The sequence below is a fragment of the Bufo gargarizans genome, chromosome 3 (genome assembly GCF_014858855.1).
Source record: "Bufo gargarizans isolate SCDJY-AF-19 chromosome 3, ASM1485885v1, whole genome shotgun sequence".
In the NCBI taxonomy this organism is placed as follows: Eukaryota; Metazoa; Chordata; class Amphibia; order Anura; family Bufonidae; genus Bufo; species Bufo gargarizans.
This window is the reverse complement of record NC_058082.1, coordinates 606,160,837-606,183,423: the sequence shown is the minus strand read 5'-3', so window position 1 is coordinate 606,183,423 and position 22,587 is coordinate 606,160,837. Positions and strand designations below refer to the sequence as shown.

At 45.3% G+C, this 22,587-nt stretch overlaps 1 protein-coding gene across 3 annotated transcripts in view; it reads left to right on the top strand.

Moving 5' to 3' along the window:
* LOC122930848 (ADP-ribosylation factor-like protein 13B) overlaps positions 1-20,908 on the top strand; it is a 50,326-nt gene extending 29,418 nt beyond the window's left edge. The window contains exons 5-11 of one of the 3 annotated variants that reach the window (XM_044284501.1): positions 4,161-4,266; positions 7,105-7,307; positions 9,249-9,360; positions 9,683-9,923; positions 11,882-11,995; positions 13,530-13,598; positions 20,388-20,908. In XM_044284501.1, the coding sequence (XP_044140436.1) occupies positions 4,161-4,266; positions 7,105-7,307; positions 9,249-9,360; positions 9,683-9,923; positions 11,882-11,995; positions 13,530-13,598; positions 20,388-20,407 (865 nt within the window). In that variant the 3' untranslated portion in view covers positions 20,408-20,908. Of the gene's footprint in view, positions 1-4,160; positions 4,267-7,104; positions 7,308-9,248; positions 9,361-9,682; positions 9,924-11,881; positions 11,996-13,529; positions 13,699-20,229; positions 20,347-20,387 lie in introns of those variants that run through there. The other 2 variants (XM_044284499.1, XM_044284498.1) reach the window with 2 other exon arrangements.
* Positions 20,909-22,587: the final 1,679 nt, after the last annotated feature.

The following is a 22,587-nucleotide window of genomic DNA, read 5'->3' as shown; positions in this document are numbered from 1 at the left end:
CCCATGGTGATGGGGACGCTTCAAGTTATGTTCGGGTGTCCGCCTGGCCGTGCGGAGGCAAGCGGATCCGTCCAGACTTATAATGTAAGTCAATGGGGACGGATCCGTTTGAAGATGACACACTGTGGCTCAATATTCAAACGGATCCGTCCCCATTGACTTTCAATGTAAAGTCTGGACGGATCCGTCTGAGGCTACTTTCACACTTAGAAATGTTTTAACAATATAATGCAGATGGATCCGCTCTGAACGGAGCCACCGTCTGCATTATGAACACAAGTGTGAAAGTAAAGGGACTCCTGACTTTACATTGAAAGTCAATGGGGACGGATCCGTTTGCAATTGCACCATATTGTGTCAACGTCAAACGGATCCGTCCCCATTGACTTGCATTGTAATTCAGGACGGATCCGTTTGGCTCCGCACGGCCAGGCGGACGCCAAAACGATTTTTTTTTTATGTCCGTGGATCCTCCAAAAATCAAGGAAGAACCACGGATGAAAAAACGGTCACGGATCCACGGACCCCGTTTTTGCGGACCGTGAAAAAAAACTGTCGTGTGCATGAGGCCTAACCCTGATTTTCAGATGTTGGAGGACATTAGGTGAGACGGCTTGTGATGCTTTTTTTCTTTTTTTTTTCCTGTTCCAAACTATTGCCATTATTTTGGCATCATGTGCCATTTTGCTGCCTATAAGTGTCGGTGGATACTGCCGAAGATCTCGGATGGATAGGGGCTTGCATACCCTTGTCTAGGGTGTGCACAACAAACGGCACCAGTCGTATCCGATAGCTGCTTATCCCCCTCCTAAACTATGCGAATATGGGGGTGCCGATTACTGACGCAACTCTTGTTCAGCCGCTGTGGTATACGTATGCGCTATTTCCACCTGCTCAATCTCTTATTACTATATTAGTGTCATATCGCCTAGCCATGAGAGTAAGGCTGGTCCGCCCTGGTTCGCTTTCTTTATTAGTAGTGCGCTCTATTTGAAGCCATTCTCTAATCAGACGTTTCTTATCAGCTTTTGGTCACAAAGCCAACAGCACGTGGGAGCCGCCTCCTGCATGAGCCATGCGATAAGACAGTCCCGTGGTCGGTAACGGGGGCGGACTGGGAACTTAAAGTGGCCATGGAAAAAAATACTGAAAGTGGCCCCATGTTGTAGGGGGTCCAAACTGATGGAAGGAAGGGCCAGCAATACCATATTGTGCCAGGTTATATCACCCCAACAGAGCTAAATACCACAGTCCATCACAAAATACATCCCCAAAAGCTTCCACTGTGGCCCCCTGGGCATCAGTCCACCGGGAAATTTCCCTGTAAGGTCTATGGCCAATCCGCCCCTGGTCGATAACATGTAAGCCTGGCTCCTATGTATTATCTTGCCTGTTGGTTTTTGTGATTAACTGTTTGTTTTCTGGTTTCAGGGTATGACTGAAACCAGAATCGAGCAGTCTTCCCATTATGAGTGTACGTCAGGCGGTGACGGGGCGGTGACATGTCAGTGACGTGTCAGGAATAACAACAGCTTCATTCTCTTTCATATTCACATGATGAAGGATGAAACAAAGGACGTGTTGCCTGTCCAGACATCGCCTGAGTCCACTGTAAACCAGGGGTAACGCCGCCATACCTTATCTTAATGGTTTACACTAGGAAGACAAAGGATTCCTAACCACAGGTTAATTAGACTGTGCAGTATGTGCATATTGATGAGTTGTCTGCCTGTGTGAATTGTATGGGCACCAAGGAATCCACTTATAAACCGGGCACAATGGGGCAGAGTCATCACAACTGGTGTAAAGGAAAACTGGCTTAGTTGCCCATAGCAACCAATCAGATTCCACCTTTTATTTTCCAAAAGAGCTCTTAAAAATTAAAGGTGGAATCTGGTTGCTATAAGCAACTAAGACATTTTTTTACTTCACACCAGTTTTGATGAATTTTCCCTAGCTCAGCTGAATGCAGTCTGCTGTAAGGCCTCATCCACACAACCGTGGTTTGGGTCCGCATCCAAGCCGCATTTTTTGCGGGTCGGATGCAGACCCGTTCACTTCAGTGGGGCCCCAATAGGTGTGGAGCACTTTTGTATGCTGTCTGCATCCACACCTCTGTTCCCCGCAAAAAAATGAGAACATGTCCAATTCTTGTCCAAATTACGGACAAGGATAGGACTGCTCTATTGAGGGCTGGACGTTCAGTTCCGCAAAATATGGAAAGCAAACAGCTGGCAACCATGTTTTGCGGATCTGCAATTTACGGACCACAAAACGGACACCGTTGTGTGCATAAGGCCTAATCCATATGATTAGTTAAGTGCACAAGGGCAGGACCAAGCCGCTCTGTGCACCCTCGCTCCTCCTGCTCCCTCTGCCACCTTTTCCTCTTCTTAATTGACAGTGCCAGCTTCCTGCACCAGCGTCTGGACTGAAGGAGAAGGTGGGGCTGGCAGAGGGAGCAAGGGTGCACAGAGTGGCTTGGGTCTGCCCTCGGTGCAATTAACTGCTCATTTGCATATAGATTAAAAATACATTTTTTTTTCATATACCTTTTTGATTTTTCAACGGTTCTGCTCAGTTTTTTAACCATGTGGAGTAAGGATCAGATATAAAACTGACATGGCAACGCTTCTTCCCGCTTTGTGTGTGTATTTTAAATTTTTTTTCCTCTTTTTTATAACAGGTTTAAGTACTCTTTAAAGGAGTCTGTCACCAAAATGTCACCTCCTGCACTGCTTACGTAATGCTGTAGCACAAATAAACATACTGTTACAAGGCAGGTCAGATGAGGTGATAAGCCTCATTCGCACATCAGTGTTCCACATAGTGTGCTGTACGCGTTCTCCATCACGTCCCTTTTAGTCTATGGGTCAGTGAAAACCACGGATGTCATCTGTGTTGCATCCGTATTTCACAGATCATTAAGAAGAGATGCTTTGAAAATTCTTTTTCAGCTGTTCAGTGTCAGTGAAACACGGATGGAACACGGACAGCAAAAAACGGACACACAGATCCAACACGGATCCTTCACGGATGCATCACTGACCGTCTGCACACGGATTTGAGCACGGACGTGTGGATGAGGCTTTAAAGGGGTTTTCCGGGATCAAGATTTTTTTTTTTTTTTTTTTAAACTGTTAAATCACTGCAGCAGGGCTTCTACAGTCCTCCACTGATTGGCCAAGCACCGCCCCTGGCCACTTGGGGGCCAAGCACCGCCCCTGGCCACTTGGGGGCCAAGCACCGCCCCTGGCCACTTGGGGGCCAAGCACCGCCCCTGGCCACTTGGTGGCCAAGCACCGCCCCTGGCATTACGTAAGCAGTGCAGGAGGTGACATTTTGGTGACAGACTCCCTTTAAAGTGATTTGTTCTATTCAGCGCTGCAGTACCATTCATCTGCACTGCCCCTTGTACAGACCTGTACTGTTCCATTCAAACAGCTGATCAGTGGAGATGCTGAGAGTTGGACCCCTTTCTGGGGATAAGTGATCAGTATTACAGTCTGGGAAAACCCCTTTAAAGGGGTTGTGTCACTTCAGGAAATGACATTTATCATGTAGAGAAAGCTAATACAAGGCACTTACTGATGTACTGTGATTGTCCATATTGCCTCCTTTGCTGGCTGGATTCATTTTTCCATCACATTATACACTGCTGGTATCCAGGGGTTAATACCACCGCTGCAGCGCCTATACGGGGTGGCCAGGATAGGAGCTGCTGCGCATGTGTGACTGTGTGCTCTCGCTTTCTCGGCCACCAGAGAGGCCGGCGCCTTTTCCTGTAGTGTGCAAGCACGACCACCACGGATGGATTACAGGTTAGCCGTAAACCCTGGATACGAGCAGTGTATAATGTGATGGAAAAATGAATCCAGCCAGCAAAGGAGGTAATATGGACAATCCCAATACATTAGTAAGTGTCTGGTATTAACTTTTTCTACATGATAAATGCCATTTGCTGAAGTGAGACACCCCTTTAAAGTTTCCTTGTTAAATTGTATAATCTCTCTTCTATATAAATTCCTAATCGACTGAATTATTTTTATTTATATATATATATATATATATATATATATATATATATATATATATATATATATATATATATATATATATATATATATATATATATATATTTTTTTTTTTTTACTTTGCAGCTTGGCAAATAAACAGGATCGGGAGGGCGCAATGGCAGAGGCTGATGTCATAGAGTTTCTTTCACTGGAGAAGTTGGTGAATGACAACAAGTGCTTATGTCAGATCGTAAGTACTCTTTTATATTGTATGTGTGATATAGTTTATCGGGGATAATGTATTTTGTTGTTTGTGGGACCTTGTATTGTTGTTTTTTGCTTTAAAGGGGTTGTCCCATCTTGCTGTTTCCACGGCAAGATGGCACTAAGCACAGGACCTGGGTGGCTTGTTTACTTCCTCCCTGGCATGGGCACCTGCTCCTCTGCAACCAATGTTTAGTTTCAGCAGTGACCTCTCCTGCACATGTCTGCTGAAGCCAGTGGCTGGCTGCAGTGGAGTAGATGACTATTTGCATGCCGCGGACCGGAAAGGGGAGGGAGCAGGTAGGTATGACAACACCTTTAAACTCACAATGCCAGCTGAAGCTGCTGATTTCAGGGGACTCGTGTACAGCCTCGTGCATGGTGGCCTTCCAAATGTCTCACTATGGCAGGAAAGAGGGATTAGGCAAGGTTAATGGTTTTGTTAACAGGTGATGTCACTAGCCCTTGATTTTTGGGCCCAGAGACCTGAGCACAGTTATTTTAGTGTTCACCTTCTTTTTAGGTTACTTTATTAAAGGGAACCTGTCACCTATTTTGACCATATAAAACTGTTAACATAGCAATGTGCAATAAAGTACCTTCATTCCAGCAGGTGTCTTCTTTCTTTTATTCAACTTTTCATTTAGATGAAAAAGCGATTTTTCTCATATGCTGATAAAGTCTCAAGGTGCCCAGAGGGGCGTTATTCCTCTCCTCTAGTGCCCAGTAACGCCCCCCTGCAGTGCCCAGCCTGCATTTCTTCTAAACCCAGCACGCCTCCTAAGAAATAAATGTCCTCCCACATCCTTGCCGAACGGCACCGCCCCCACTGCCTGCGCCTGTACGATACTCCTGCTCCTGAGGGCAACAGCCTCAATAGTGTCACTGGGCATGCGCTGAGCCCAGTGACGTAATCAAGGCGCTGTTGCCTCAGGAGCCGGTCTTCTGCCAAATCTCTATACCTTGCAAAAAAGTCTAATCTGGAAGTGACGCGGCCGCACCGGAATCAGCTGAAGGAGGGTGTGCGCGGCGCTGCGCAAGCGCACATCCACCGGCTTAGCAAATAATTATTGCAGTGCCGCGATAGAAGTACTTTGTACACCGTGCGTGCGCACTTAGGGGTATAGATTTTGCAGCGCAAAATGTTTCATCAGATCTCCCTACCCCTGAGTGCGCAGGCGCCCACAAATCATCAGTTGCAGAGCTGAGGGTGGATACCGAGCTGAACTGCAACTAATTTGTTGGCGCCTGCGCACTCAGGGGTAGGGAGATCTGATGAAACAGTTTTGCGCTGCAAAATCTCTATACCCCTAAGTGCGCACGCGCGGTGTACAAAGTACTTCTGTCGCGGCACTGCAATAATTATTTGCTAAGCCGGTGGATGTGCGCTTGCGCAGCGCCGCGCACACCCTCCTTCAGCTGATTCCGGTGCGGCCGCGTCACTTCCAGATTAGACTTTTTCGCAAGGTATAGAGATTTGGCAGAAGACCGGCTCCTGAGGCAACAGCGCCTTGATTACGTCACTGGGCTCAGCGCATGCCCAGTGACACTATTGAGGCTGTTGCCCTCAGGAGCAGGAGTATCGTACAGGCGCAGGCAGTGGGGGCGGTGCCGTTCGGCAAGGATGTGGGAGGACATTTATTTCTTAGGAGGCGTGCTGGGTTTAGAAGAAATGCAGGCTGGGCACTGCAGGGGGGCGTTACTGGGCACTAGAGGAGAGGAATAACGCCCCTCTGGGCACCTTGAGGCTTAAAGGGGTTATCCCACTTAGCGTTTTTATACTTACCTGCTGCCACCGCGCGTTCACTTCCTGGATTCTGGCTGGGGGCGGGCTTCATCTTGATTGAAGTCTTCTCCCGGCCGTGCCGCGCGCTGGACTGAATGCGCACGCCGCCGCGCATGCGCAATGGTGACTTATTCCTACAGAGCCGGCGTGCGCGTTCGCAGCTCTGTACTATTCTGGCCGGGAAGAAGTCACCGTCGCGCATGCTCGGCAGCGTGCGCGTTCAGAACAGCGAGCGGACCGGCCGGGAGAAAAGAAGGAGTCTTCTGGGCAAGCGCGACCTTCCGGCTTTTGGAGAAGAGCAGTGGTCGTAACCAGGGGAGACCGAGTCACAACAATCAGGTAAGTGGGGATGAATTTTATCCTAATCGGTGGGGATTTGTTAATAAAGTATATTTACAAAAATGATCACTGTCAAATCATTAACAGATTTAACAGTGATCATTATGATGGGATAACCCCTTTAATTAGCATATTAGAAAAATCGCTTTTTCATCTAAATGAAAAGTTGAATAAAAGAAAGAAGACACCTGCTGGAATGAAGGTACTTTATTGCACATTGCTATGTTAACAGTTTTATATGGTCAAAATAGGTGACAAATTCCCTTTTTAAATGGATTTTCTGGGATTTGGATATTGATGACCTTTCTTAAGAACAGGTCCCTGTCCATCTGCCCAGGGCCTCTAAGCAGAGTATAAATTAAATATAGCTGGTTCCTACACCTCCCTGAATGTTGTAGGCTTAGGTTAGGCCCAGAAGAGGCAGTTCTGTTAGTGTTAGGTACCCGTCTGCAGAAGCCACCCTGACGTTGGTAGACGGACTCGACAGACGTTTGAAAAAAATGAGCTTCCATTTTTAATTTATAGTAGGTATAGTACCACTGTAATCCAGAATAATCTCTAATCCCTAGTTCTATTGTTTGCATGCATAACAGTGTGCTGCCATATGTATTTTGTTTGCTGTCTACATGTTGTCTGCATTTTTTTTTTTATAGATTTTTTTATTTATTTATTCCTTTTTTGTCTTTTCTTGATCTTTAGGAGCCATGTTCAGCAGTTCTAGGCTATGGGAAAAAAATTGACTCCCATATAAGAAAAGGTCTGAACTGGTTGCTAGAAGTCATAGCGAAAGATTTCGAAGCACTTCATGAACGTGTTCAGAAGGATACTGCAGAACAGAGAGCCCAGGAGGAACAAGATAAGCAGAAAATAGCAGAGCGGGTCAAGAGGCTACGCGAGGAACGGTAATATAGTCACGTGATGCACATATAGCGCCAACACAATCCACAGTCTGTACACACCATGTCTGATGTGTAAATTTGTATACCCAAGAAATATGTACAAGTGAACGATTTATCAGCCCCCATCTGCCTGAAATGTGGCATCAAAAAGTTGCCATTGGTTGCTCAAGCACGGTTTCCAACTTTGAGGTTTTACGTTGCACTCCCTACTTTTCCAAAAAAGTGGGCAGGGCTCAGTTATATGGGCATGGCCTCCACAGACCAGCATAGTTTCGATTATTATACACGGAGCAAAAATCACTTCGACAGCCCAACAAAAATGTGCATGGGGCGCTCCTGACTCTCCACGATGGATGATGTTGAGGAAGAGAAGGATCGGGCAAGTGAATCTTTTCACCTGATCCTTTTGTTCTCCTAGGTCAGGAGATCAGCAGCTTTCTCCAGTCTCCTGATTAAAGATACGTACATGTTTGGCTGAACCGAATCGTGTATGTGAGAGTCAAGAGTGAGCCGGGATAGATGGGTGACAGCTATTGAATGTGTATGGCCACCTTAAGGAGCAGTGGTCTCCAACTTGTGGGTCTCAAGATGTTGCAAAAAAACTGCTTGCAGCATTGCCTGGCCGTGCGCCGCTAATGCTGCAGATTTTAGTTTCACAACAGCTGGAGAAGCAAATCTCTAATCGTCATACGGATTCATTGTTTGTCGGCAGCACATCACTGCGGCATAAATAGCCCCTTAGTCACAATATCCATCTGAGTCAGTCAGACACAAGCCAAGCAGGACACCTACGAGGACTGACAACACTCCCAGTTGCAACCTAAATGTCATCTTTATTAGACTTCCTGCATACGACTGTATCCATTTTGTGGTCTGCAAATCGTGGATCTGTCAAATACGGATGCGGTCGGTGTGCATCCCGCAAATCATGGGACCCACTTTTAAAGAAAAAATTAAAAACCCTATATGGACTAGTGTATATATAAATTGCAGCCTGGTCACACCGATGGAGACAGGTGACGTCCGTTCTTTTTGAGGACCCGTAGTAATTGAGGAGTCCTTGGTCATTGAGGCCTTTAAACATCCATTGTTAAAACACATTAAAAGCAGTGACCAAACCCACACAACCCGGCACAGGCAAGGAATGGTAGGCAATGCAAGCAGCTATTAACAATGGATAAGACAGCCACAGTACTGGTCCCACGTAGAGTTAAAGGAGTTATCCAAGATGGAAATGCCCCCTCCCCATATGCGCAGGCCCCTCACACTGATTCTACTTGCCTAGCTCCCTGCGGAGCTCCTGGTTCCCGCGCAGCCGCCACTGCTTCTCCTTGTGCGCGGATGAAAACATCCGGGGGGGGGGGGGGGGACGAGCCTGCCATTAAAATGGAAAATCTGCACACAAAATGCAATTTTCTAATATCACCTCCATTTAGCTTTAATTTCTGTAGACCACCTAAAGGCTTAACAAAGTATCTAAAATCAGTTTTGAATAATTTAAGGGGTTGAAGCTTCTAAAATGAGTGGTTTCTATTATGTGAGCCCCTCAGTCACTTCAGAACTGAATTGGTCCTTTTAAAAAAAAAAATGTTCGTCTTAAAAGCAGAATATTTCAAATTTAGAAAATTGTGATTTTTTTTTTCCAGATTTTCCATAAATGTTGGCTTATTATTTATTTATTTTTTATGAATAAAGGTAAAACCTATTAACCCTAAATTCATAAGTTGTGGCCCATGACTGATTCAACTCTGCCGCATTGTTCCACTTTGCTTTACCTGTAACAGGTACAAGAACCACTGGGCAAACAACTTTTGGTCAAAAATTCTCTGATACGTCTTCTCATTGGTTTGGCTGCATGTGGAAATGTGTTGGCATCCAGCCATGGCCCCGATAGATCCAGGATTGGTTGTCAAAGATATTAACGTTTCATTCCATTTTGTATAGAGAAGAAAGGGAACGGGAGGAAGCCGAGCGGGAGGGGAGACAACTGGTGGATGAAGACACCTCTGTTCCTGTGGTCAATCCATTCCAGCCTATATCCGCTGTTATCACCGAGGTATAGCATTGTACAGTCCAGTGTTTGCTGTGCGTGTGTCATTTTTGTATCCTGTTGCCTTGGACTTTGATCTGGTTTTACAGTAGGAAGTCATCTAAGTCTGATTCACAAACCGTTCACTGATAAGAAGTTGGCGTTGTACAGCAGACAGACTATAGAGAACACCTGTCTGGCTGAACCCTCTGGCTGCGTATACCCTGTAGAGTTTGTGTTGTATATGGGACAGCTGCGCAAACATTACATGACTGCTAGGCCGACCGTTCCAATCTGAATTAAAGAATTTTTCCACTTTTTTTTTTTCCTCTTCTGTTTTTATTACTAGAACGAAGAAAAAATAAGGAAGGAAAAGGAAAAAAAGCGTCAAAAAATGGTGAACGGACAGAACGGAGTAGACATTGCTTTGGAGCCTAAGGCAGATGAAGAGATGGATTCTGGAAGTGAAGGGAGTGAGAGTGGCCAGGCATCTCAGGATGGACATTTATTAGACTCCTACAAAGATGCTTTAGCCCAGAAACTGGAGCAGGACGATGCAAGTGGAGATCCTTCTGAGCGCAGGGAATCGGGTACCTTTTTTTTCTTCTTTTCCTCCTTTCTTGTCAGGTTTGCTGTGTAGACTGGGACAGAGTCCGCAGGTGGTGGAGGATTTACTGAGGCCTAGAATCAGATAACGTGGAATAGTAACACTTGACACCCAGATAAGGCTTTATATCAGGGAGGCCCAACCTGCGGCCCTCCAGATGTTGTAAAACTCCAACTCCAACAGCCTACAGCTATCAGTCTACAGCAGGGCCTTGTGGGAGTTGTAGTTTTACAACAGCTGGAGGGCTGCAGGTTGGGCATCTCTGCTTTATATGAAGCTCACTCTGGTGAGCATATCACTTCCTCAGCTGAGAGTGTCCAAGGTGCTCTGTAGAGAATAGCCTCTTTCTTCCAAAGCAGTGCCACATCTATCCTCAGGTTGTGTCTGGTAATGCAGCTTAGCTCTGATATGTCACATGACCTAGTAATTCTATTCTACTAATGATAAACATTCACCTTGAGTTTCCCTATGTCATTACTGTATTTTAAGACTATAAGATGCATCTATCTGACTATAAGACGCAGGTTTAGACAATGTCTCTGCTACACGCACACAGACACACAGGTCTTTTAAAGGGACACAACAAACACCGCTCTGCTACATGAGCACACACAGCCATGCTACATGCACACAACAAACACAGCTTTGCTACACATACAGAAGTCTGCTAAATGCACACGGCAAACACAATTCTGCTACATGCACTCACACACAGCTCTGCTACACACATAGGGTAAAAACTCATTGTTCTGCACTTCCTGTCTCGTTTAGCCACTGGTGACATCATCAGAGGTATTTAAGCTGCAGTTCTGAGCTTTCATCTCAGCAACTGCAGCTTCAGCCCGAGGTAATTTATTTTTTTTTTTTCTCTCACAATCCTCTGCATGTGCTGAAACATTGTTCAGCCTCCTCCCCTGCCTGTGCACTGGCAGGGAGATAGAGCAGTGGGCAGAGGCACACCTCTCATTGATCCAGCAGAGCACTGTATGAGCACTCTGCCGGATCACTAAGGGGTTAATCCCATCTTGGACATTGGGGGCATATCGCTAGGATATGCCCCCAATGTTTGATAGAGGTGCGACCCGCACCTGTACTTAGAACGGCGCCAGCAAAGTGCTGGGTGCATGCCACCCTCCATTCATTTTACTTGGAGTGTCTAAAATAGCCGAGCAGTGCACTCAGCTATTTTCGGAAGTCCCCTTTGAAATGAATAGGAAGCGCACTGCGCAAGTGCGGCCACCTCTCTGTTCACTTCTATTGGTGCATATGGGAATAGCTGAGCCAGTGCTTGGCTATTTTCGGCAGTCCCATAGAAATGAATAGAAGGCGGCTGTGCGTGCACGGTGCGCCCGCTGGCACTTTGATGTACTTAGAACGGAGCTCGCAGACATTGGGGGCATAGCCTAGCAATATATCCCCAATGTCCAAGATGGGAATACCCCTTTAAGGAAGCAGTCAGGGAGGTCTGGCACTGCTGGACCGCTCTGACTGCACACTGTAAGGGCTCATTCAGACGGCCGTATGCTGTCCGCAAAAATGCAGATCCGTTTTTTTGCGGACAGTTCAGCATGTCCGCAAGAAAAAACTGATTGCATTCCGTTTTTTTGGTGATCCATAGACTTCAATAGGGCCATGTCCTGATTTTCACCGACAAGTATAGGACATGTTTCATGCTGAGCCATGCAATGGAAGAAAAGGGCCCCATAGAAGTGAATGGGACAGCATCTAATCAGCAAAAAAACTGATCCACATTTTTGCGGACAGAATACGGCCGTCTGAATGAGCTCTAAGCAGGCACTTTCCAGCAAGATTTTTTTTTTTCTTTTCTTGCTTAAAACTTTGTCTTATAGTCCAAAAAATATGGTAGTAAAATGAAAGTTACATGATGATCCTTTCCCTTTAAACTGAATAGTCTTTATTTTTTTTTTATTTATTTTTTAGCTCAAAGCAAAAAGAAGACTAAAAAGCTAAAAATGAAAAGAAATAAAATAGAGCCTTTAAGTGCAGAGGAGTCTGATTTAAAGAGCCCAGCTACGCCGCCACCTCAGTTACCCGGTGAGTAAAGAAGTGCGCCTCCTTCTGGAAGATATCCGAATAAATGGCGAATGATTAGTTTTTATTGTGGACAATGCTGAAGGAGACTTTTATACGTATTTTGATGTAACACCTGGACATTGGCGATCTCTCAGAGCTTTATAAAGTGCTTCTAGGTTTTACAGGAACGACATAAAATTGCAATAAAATCCCGTCATGTTTTAGCTTCTGGTAATTTTGCCTGTTGCTCAGAAACTGTATTTTTATAGTCTTTTTAAATATTTTATATGCTGTTCGTCAATGTATTAATATTGCAGATTTTTACTGTGTAATATTTTATTGTTAAAAAGGTTTCCCATGGCTGACTTTTATGACACGTCCAGGTAGCAGGGGGTCCCTCTGACGTAGGAAGGGAATGGGTCTAGGACCCTGCATTTATTGGAGATCTGCTATGTAACACTCAGGTACAATATTACTGACCTTATCTCAGGATAAGTCATCAATATCAAGGTCACTAGAGGTCCAGGTCTCGGCACCCTCCGCCGATTAGCTGTTTGCGGAGGCTGCGGCACTTGGGTGGGCACTGCAGCCTCTTCACAGCATACTGAGCACAGCGCCGTACATTTGTATAGTGGCTGTGTTAGGTATTGCAGTCCATGCACATTCACTTAAAGGGAACCTGTCATCAACTTTATGCAGACCTCACTGAGAGCAGTATAAAGTAGTGACAGATGCGCTGATTTCAGCGGTGTGTCCCTCATCAGCTAAAAGTAAGTGATTGCCGAGAACCAGCATCATAATCATTGCAGCCCAGGCCTAGAAAAGTGTCAGATCTACCTGAGAAGAGTCCTGGTTATCCATATTCTCCTGCTCTCTCACCCATCTGCTGATGATTGGCAGTTCTCTCCTAGAGAGAAAGGGAGAAAACTAGGTAGAAGCCTGTAAATCACCAGCAGGTGGGCAGGAGAGCAGGACTTCATGAATAACCAGGACTCTTCTCAGGTGGCCGTGACTCTTTTCCAGGCCCAGTCTGCAATAATTGTGATGTTGGTTCTCGCAACCACTTACTTTTAACTTTTAAATGACAGACTGCTGAAATCAACTTACCTGTCTCTGCTTTATTCTGCCGTTCGTACGGGCTGCATAAAGGTGATAACCGGTTCCCTTTAAATGGGACTGAGTTGCATCTGGCATTGGAGATACTGCAGAGGTGCCAGGAGTCCGACAGATCGATCATCAGTGTAGAAGTCCCAGACAATCCCTTTAACATCATTGGCAATCCTTGGGCCAGTCCTGTGACATGTCACAAAAGTACGGTACTTTTGGGTTCAGTATTTAAATCTATTTATAGCTTTTTCCACTGTAAAATGTAACGTTTAAACACTAAATTATTGCTTTATAAGGTATTTTGAACGGTTTACTATATGACTGTCCAGTTTGTGACTGTTTTATGTCTTCTTGGATTGAATTTTACGTTTGTGCTTCCAGTTTCCGCTGAGCCATTTACTAGTGTGCTTTTACTCTAAGTGAAATGTTCTGTTTGTTTTCCCTGTAGTTGGCTGGGGAACCCCAAAAGTTACTAGACTTCCAAAACTTGAGCCTCTTGGAGAAACACATCATAGTGGTAATTGCAGAATGCCTTTATCTTCTGTTTCTTCGCATGCCACCTCCTCCCCGTTCTCCGTACTAACGGCGCGCTCTCATTAACACATTATTTTATTCATGGGGGCATCAGTCTTTTTGGTTTGTGGTATCTCACACGTCTTTCCTCTTCACTAGTATGTTCTTTTTCCAAATGCGCATGAATCCCCGTGACGGTCATGTCAGGACAGAAGACATCTGTGATATGGGGGGACATTACTCGGTGTCTACTGAAACAGTTGTACATGTGGTCAAATCCCATTTTACTAACAATCCATACAAATATTACCGCACTTCTGTCGCTTTTTAAAAGGTAAGGCAGTAAAATTCCAACAATGCTAGGGATGAGCATACATATACTGAGCTATCAGCGGAGGACCCGCATAAGGGTGCAGTCTACAGTGGATTAGCTGCAAAGGGGGCAAGGTTTAAATAAATCTCATCCGCACGCCCCATAATGTTGTACCCAAAGGCCTTAAAGGGCATCTGTCAGCAGATTTGTACCTATGACACTGGCTGACCTGTTACATGTGCTCTTGGCCGCTGAAGGCATCTGTGTTGGTCCGATGTACATATGTGCCCGCATTACTGAGAAAAATTTGTCTTTTATATATGCAAATAAGCCTCTAGGAGCAACGGGGGTGTTGCCGTTACACCTAGAGGCTCAGCTTTCTCTGCACTTTGATAAGGCCAGGTGTGATGTCGTTTACACTGCTTGGTTCTACCAAAGTGCAGAGGATGCGGCAGTTGCTGAGAGAGCTGAGCCTCTAGGTGTAATGGTACCGCCCCCGTTGCTCCCAGAGGCTCATTTGCATATATTACAACTTCATTTTTCTCAGCAATGCAGGCACATATGAACATGGGACCAATACAGATGTCTTCAGCTGCCAAGAGCACATGTAACAGGTCAGCTAGTGTCATAGGGACAAATCTGCTGACAGGTGCCCTTTAAGACAGGGCAGAAAGATCCTGGGCAACTCTTAAAGACCCAACCATTTTAATATTATGAGCTAGAGTGGAGAGCCACGCTGTGAGAGTGTCTCCTGCTGTGGCTGACCTGGCCAGTACATGGATTACATGGGCTTTAATATGAACGATTTCCATGTAGCGCTACATTTTTCCTGTTACAGCTGCTGCGGGGTTAATGTCTAGTCCTTGGCTTCCCCTTGTGACAATAAAAGCTGATCGCTGGGGGTTAGAGCAGCCAGACCATGAGAGAAGAAGTTGTCTTTGAGACAAATCATTTGGACAGTGCAGGAAAATACGTTTGTTTCACTAAATACTTGTTTCCCCCATGAAATAAGCAATCTTTGGTACAAGTCTGCATTGTACTGCTGCTCTGCTATTCCTTCTGGCCTTACATCATTTGATACTGACAGAACCAGGTCCATGTGAGACTGGGCTGGGACGTGTTCTATTGACAAAAGAAATGGTGACACCCAGCTGCCTATTCATGTGCTTCTAGGAGGAATAACAGGGGAACAGCACAAAGATTAGTTAAAGGGCAGCTGGATGGCTCCGTGGTTAGCACTGGTGCCTTGCAGTGCGGGGGTCCTAGGCTCGAATCCGACCACACTCCAAAGACATACTGATAGGGACCTTAGATTGTGAGCCCCATTGGGGACAGAGTGATGCTAATGTCTGTAAAGCGTCGTATAAGTGAGTAAAATATATAATTAAAGGTACTATCCCAAATTCATTAAAAATATGCAGGGGGGGCAGGGTAAAAAAAATAAAAAAAATAAATAATATAAATAAATCGCCATTCTCATCCTTTTGGGTGCATTCACACGACATGCGGACTGCATCATGGTGTGGACCCATTGACTTCAATGGGTCCACAATCTGCAAGATGTGGCCACAGATAGGACATGTCTATCGTCTGCTGTACAGGGGCACGAACCCGGAAGCACACTGGGTGAAGTCAATGGGTCCACACCATGATGTCAGCCGGTGCCTGTGTTTCATAGATCTGTGGTTTGCGGTCCACAAAACTGGCACAGCCATCCTACGGTTGTGTGAATGCACCCTTAACGTGTCCTGACAGTTCCGTGCCACAGTAGTAGTACTTAGTGAACCTGAGAAATCAGGAGATATGGCAAGTCCCCTTTAACCCCTTAATGACAGCCAATGTGTGTTTATACGGTGGTCATTAATGACCACCAAGTGGCCTAAACGGGTGGAAATGCTCCAAACCCAGACACTGTAGCGCGTCTATAACCGGGGGAGCAATTCCTCCCCATGCGGTCCACAGACAACGGCAATCCCCAGCAAAAAATGCGTACAATGGAGGATGCCGGTGCGGACCGCATGCACCACAAGGACATCTTACACAAAATGATACATTTATATATCATACATGTATATATTTTTTCATGCAGAGGAATTGCTCCCCCGGTTATAGACGCGCTACAGTGTCTGGGTTTGGAGCATTTCCACCACGTTTTTTCAGTGAGTTTTTGCATTAATGATCTCTGCCCTAGGCCGCCGCCTTTTTAGAGCAGCCTAGAATAAGCAGAGAGCAGGAATTCGGCTCTCATATGAACGCCGGGCTCCTGCTGTAACGGCCCAAGATCAGCAGAAGCATTATTTCAGACCATTTAACCCCTTAGATTTCGCGGTCAATTGTGACCCTGGCATCTGAATGGTTTAGAAAGAGGGGGCTCCCTCTCTCAGGCATTGGCAACCTGCTAATGAGATCGCAGGATGCCAGTGTCTGTATACAAAGTATGTGCCCCTATCAGGCTGTGTCTGTCAGTATCCCACTGACAGTACACTGTAGTACAGTGTACTATGTGAGCGATAAAGGATTGCAAGTCAAAGTGGCGAAAAAGTTTTATAAAAAAAAAAATCTCAGTTAAAAATATACTATTTTACATTAAAAAAAAAATTTTCAATGGAGAAAAATTCCAAAACTAAAAATCCCTCTACATAGTTAGTATGACCGCATCCATAGCAACCCGCACTTTTCAGTTATTATGTAATTTATCCCACACGGCTAACACCATAAAAAAAAAAAGCCTGAATATTTTACGATCCAAAATGGAATAAAAAGCGATAAAAAATTTGTACCTCAAAATAGTACCAATGAAAACTAAGGGGGTCATTTATCAAACTGGTGTAAAGTAGAACTGGCTTATTTGCCCATAGAAGCCAATCAAATTCCACCTTTTATTTTGAACAGCTCCTTTGTATCGGATTGGTTGCTATGGGCAACTAAGTCAGTTCTATGACCAGTTTTCGCAAAAATCAAGACCTTATACATCTCTGTAGAAGAAAAAAAAAAAAAAAGTTCTGGGTCTTGAGATACAGCGAGGCAAGATATATATATTTTTTTATGGTTTTTATTTTATTAAGTAGTAAAACTTAAAATAAAAAAAAACTAACTATATAGATATATTTTATTATTATTTATTTATGATGCAAAATGAATGTCTCTAAATTTACAATGTAAAAACTCAATGGCGGTATTGCAAATTTTTTCCCCCACCCCCTCCCCCCAAAAAATTTATAAAAGTTAATCAATGAGTTTTGTGTACCCCGAAATTGTGCCATTACAAACTACAATTTGTGCCGCAAAAGACAAGCCCCATATGGCTACATTGACAGAGAAGTAAAATTATAGCTCTTTTGAAGAAAAGATGAAAAAAATTAGTCGCTAAAGCCCCAAATGTATACAGGGGGAAGGGGTTAAAGGAACTGACAGAAAAGAGAGAGCGAGACCCAATTGTCATCTCCTCTGCTCTTGATCGTCCAGAAAACAACCACCTTACCCAATACAACCCCCTGGGTTGATGGCTGATGACACCTTACTAATACATGCCACCGTTTCTCAAATCAATGTGCACAATGGTAGAACAGGTCTCGGTTGACAATGTATATAATATAGCAGTAATTCCATAGAAATCAATATTTTTCTATTTGGTTTGTTGCACTTTACACTGAATAAATCATTTTGCGGCGTTGTTGTGTTTTTTGTGCCCTTCATTTACCTATAGATGGTAGCAATCCGATTTCGGCCGCATGCACATGAAAGTGAGCAGTCTGGGAAGCACTGCCCGTCGTGATGATGTCCGTACAGGACAATAGAACTGCGGTCTGATAGTAATTTACTACACAGCGAGTTTGTGTCAGAGGAACCGCCGTCTGTCCGGGAGATGTGACCGACACACAGGCAGTGTTTCCCAGACAGATCTTATTTTCACTAGTGCTTATGCGCTTTGAGTCCTACGGGAGAAAAGCGCTTTACAAATGTTTCGTTGTTGTAGTGGGTTTACATACCCTGCCCTGTGTTCATAGTAGTCATGTCATTCTTGATATCGCTACCCGTACTTTGTAAAATGAGGGGAAAAAACTAATAATTAAGATTTATTAAAGTTACACACTGTAAAATGCCTCAGTTGTCAGCCAACCAATAATTCTGTATAGGGACGAGCAGTTCCATCGGTGATCGCTCCTCCCCATACTGTGGCACCTCCACTGACGAGCGGGAATGCTTCGAGCCATCAAGAAGTGCAAAGGGGCCTTTTACTTCTAGGCCCTTTGGAAATTGAAAAGCAGCAAACTGATTGGTAGCTGTTTGGATAACTCTCCCCCACCAGACCCATATGCTCAGTTTAAGGCTCCATTCACACATCCGCAATTCCGTTCCGCATTTTGAGGAACTGAATTTCGCACTTCCGAAAAAAAAAAAACGAACATGTCCTATTCTTGTCCGCAATAGCGGACAAGAATAGGCATATTCTATTAGTGCTGGTGATGTGCGGTCCGCAATATGCGGAACGCACATTGCCGGTTTCTGTGTTTTGCGGATCTGCAAATTGCACACTGATGTGTGAATGGACCCTAGAGGATGTCTCAGCACAAACGCTTATCCTACCATGGGCACATTAACCTCCTGTTTTGCCTGAGTCCAGCTCGGGCAGTGGGAAAAGTAGCTAACTGGAGGGGGGAGGACTTCTTTAGATGCTGCGATCTCCTGAATGGTAGCAGCTAGAAACATGCCACTGGTCTTGTTTGAAAGCTGACAATCCAGACGTTTTATACAATCACGGGTAAAACCTGATTTTACTTTCACTTTCAGCTGCATTAACAGCAGCCCGATTTCTATTAGTGATATCTTCCCCTGTACAGAATGTGTTACTGTCATTCTCTGCTGGTATTGGAATGTCGGCTTTCAAACAAGACCAGTGGCATGTTTCTAGCTGCTACTATTTAGGAGATGGCATCATCTAAAGCAGCCCTTCCCCCTCCAGTTAGCTACTTTTCCCACTGCTGGAGCTGGACTCCAGCAAAACAGTTAGGTGGTTAAAGGGGTTATCCCATCTTAGACAATGGGGGCATATTGCTAGGATATGCCCCCATTGTCTGATAGGTGCGGGTCCCACCTCTGTGACCCGCACCTACAATGAGAACTGAGCCGGGGAGAGTTGTGGCTGGAGGACCCCGGGGTCCGTCCACCACCAGGCGCAGCTCCCTGCCTCTCCCATTGAAGTGAATGGGAGCGCACCGTGCATGCTCGGCCACCGCTCCCCTTCATTTCTGTGGGGCCGATGGAAATAGCTGAGCCTCAACTTTCTCTGCTCGGATCTCCTTGTAGGTGCGGGTCCCAGAGGTGGGACCTGCACCGATCAGAAAATGGGGGCATATCGCTAGGATATGCCCCCATTGTCTAAGATGGGATAACCCCTTTATGTTGCATGAACACACCCTTAAGTGGATCTGTATGAAAACTGCAGATTGGCATCCCATCCAATAGGAATCTGCTGCGCTGTTCATACAGCTGCCCCCCATTGAATGGCGCTCTCTGCCCTGACGTTCATACAGCTGCCCCCCATTGAATGGCGCTCTCTGCCCTGACGTTCATACAGCTGCCCCCCATTGAATGGCGCTCTCTGCCCTGCCGTTCATACAGCTGCACCCCATTGAATGGCGCTCTCTGCCCTGCCGTTCATACAGCTGCCCCCCATTGAATGGTGCACTCTGCCCTGCCGTTCATACAGCTGCCCCCCATTGAATGGCGCTCTCTGCCCTGCCTTTCATACAGCTGCCCCCCATTGAATGGTGCTCTCTGCCCTGCCTTTCATACAGCTGCCCCCCATTGAATGGTGCTCTCTGCCCTGCCTTTCATACAGCTGCCCCCCATTGAATGGTGCTCTCTGCCCTGCCTTTCATACAGCTGCCCCCCATTGAATGGTGCTCTCTGCCCTGCCGTTCTTACTTCTGTGGACAGGGCAGATTTCCCCCAGCCCATGGTTGGATCAGCAGCATTCAAACTACAAATCCTTGGCAGAAATCTGGGGGTCCTCCTCTGCCACCACACGTTGGATTTTCCATGGTATGAACTCGTTATACTAATACATCATCTGCTGTAAAACATCTTTGTCCAGGATTTTTCGACTATTTAGGGGCTTTTCCTGTTTCATCAAAGCGATTTTAGAAGCCTGTTTTCCATGTAACTGACTAACCCCCATCATCTCCTACTCCATTTAGCCGTGGTTCTGATGACATCACACTCGCGCTGCATGCTCTGCCTTATAAGAATCTGAATGCTTGCTCCCTATAATACTAATTGGACCATTCTTTCTTGTGTTTTGCTGTTTGTCTTGAATTAGATTTTTATGGAAAGCCACTCCCGCCATTGACAATGCGGCAGAGACCCAACAGTGACACACATGATGTCATCTCTTGAGGCGCACAACAGGGGATGGTCATTGTTTACTTGTCCTTACGCTGGGGACCATTCTATGACATCAGTATTTTATACTTACAGAACTAAAAGGCAAATACTGATGGATTGGAGTCTCGTCCGGCAGAACGTTGGCTCATTCTGGATTATTGGAGTGGCCATGGTGGATCTCCAGTAAAGAAGATGGTAACATGGCACTGCTGATAGAACATCGCGAGACACTTTCTGCATCGTCTACCAGAACATCATAACTTTTTTTTATCCAGTATTACATTTTATTTTTTATATTCCTTTCTCCCACATTTAATATTGGAAATTTTACAGTTGTGTTTTTTTTTATTTTTTATTCAGTTTAATTCTGAGAAGCACAAGTATTTTATTATTGGTTAAAGGGGTTGTCCCACAATGTACATTTATGTATGTGGTCCTGCAGTGAGCAGAAATGATGGGGCTCAACCACTCAGACAGTCAGACATTTATCACCTGTACATTGTGGGACAACCCCTTTTAAAGAGGGTCTGTCATCACATCTGTCGCACTGAGACGTGCACTTGACAGTTGAACATCATGGTCTTGGTCCCATCTTCCTAGGTGTCTGCATTCTTGAGAAAAAGGAACAATGAGGGCCAGGCAGTGAAGACACACTCATGCCTGGTCCTGAATTCTTGCAGGAGCTCGTTCAGCGCATGCGCTGTAAAGGCATGTCTCCATACCTGTACAATGCAGGCTCTGAACGAGCTCTTGTGAGACTTGAAGGCCAGGAGTGTGTACGTCTGCTCTGCCTGACCCTGCCAGTCAGTGGGTGGGGGGGTGGCATGAAGGACAGTGAGCGTACCCTTAGGGGCTCATGCACACAAATGTATTTTCTTTCTGTCTCCGTTCTGGTGTTTTTGCGGACTGCTTGTGGAACCATTCATTTCAATGGGTCCACAAAAAAAAAAAAAAAAAGAGAAGTTACTCTATGTGCATTCCGTTTCCGTATGTCCTTTCCACAAACAAATAGAACATGCCCTATTATTGTCCGCATTACAGACGAGGATGGGACTGTTCTAACAGGGCCAGCTTTTCCATTCCACAAAATACGGAATGCACACGGACGTCACCCGTATTTTTTGCGGATCGTGTCGTGTAATGGAGCAACCAGGTGCAACTGCACTGCCCTCGTTGCTCCTAGGGGCTAATTGGCATATTATAAAACATCAATTTTCTCACGAATGCAGACACCTAAGTAGATTTGACCAAGACCATGATGTCCAACTGTCTCGGGTGAGACGGTTTTATTGAGACGTATCTTTTGACAGAACCCCTTTAAGGCTGGGTTCACACAGGCTACTGAATTGGTGTAGATTTTGCTGCAGGTTAAATTCATTATCATTTAATGGAGGAAAATCTGTGTATGTAAGGCCCCTTTCACGCGAGCGAGTTTTTCCGCATGGGTGCAATGCGTGAAGTGAACTCATAGCACCCGCACTGAATCCTGACCCGATCCTTTCATTGGGTCTGGTTACATGAGGTTGTGTTTTTTTTTCACGCATCAGTTCTGCGTGGTGTGAGAATCGCAGCATGTTCTATATTCATATTCTATATTTTTCACGCAGCCCTGGCCCATAGACGTGAATGGGGCTTCAGTGAAAAACGCATTGCGATTACATCCAGATGCTAGGAGATGATGTTTGTAAACCTTCAGTTTTTTTCACACGCGTGAAAAACGCATCAAAAGGCATTGCACCCGCGCGGAAAAAACTGAACTCAAACGCAGATAGAACTGACTGAACTTGCTTGCAAAATGAGGCGAGTTTCACTGAACGCATCCTGAGCCAATCCGTATCACACGTGTGAAAGGGGCCTAAATCAAAAGCTCCATTTCAGGCAATTTTCCACAGTGTGTGAACCTGGTCTGAGTGGATCTGTCATGGGGTAAAATCACAAGTAATTTATCCATGTGACTCTGAAGCTCCCACTCCCATTTGTGATACCAGGTTAGAAACAGGACTTAAGTCCTTGCATTGTCCAGGACTTAAATATTCCTTGGATAGGTCATCAATAATATAGAATTTCCCCGGGACAAGTCTTCAATATCTGATCGGTGGGATCTGGCAGATCAGCCCATCAGTTACATGGCCTCTGACAGGATGGCACAGCCTCATAATGATTTAGGGCTTATTTACACGACCATTGGATGTTTTGCAGTCCACAAATTGTATATGCGCAAAACACTGATACCGTCCGTGTGCATTCGGCATTTTAAAGAACGGAACGGCCGATCCCTAACAGAACAGTCCTA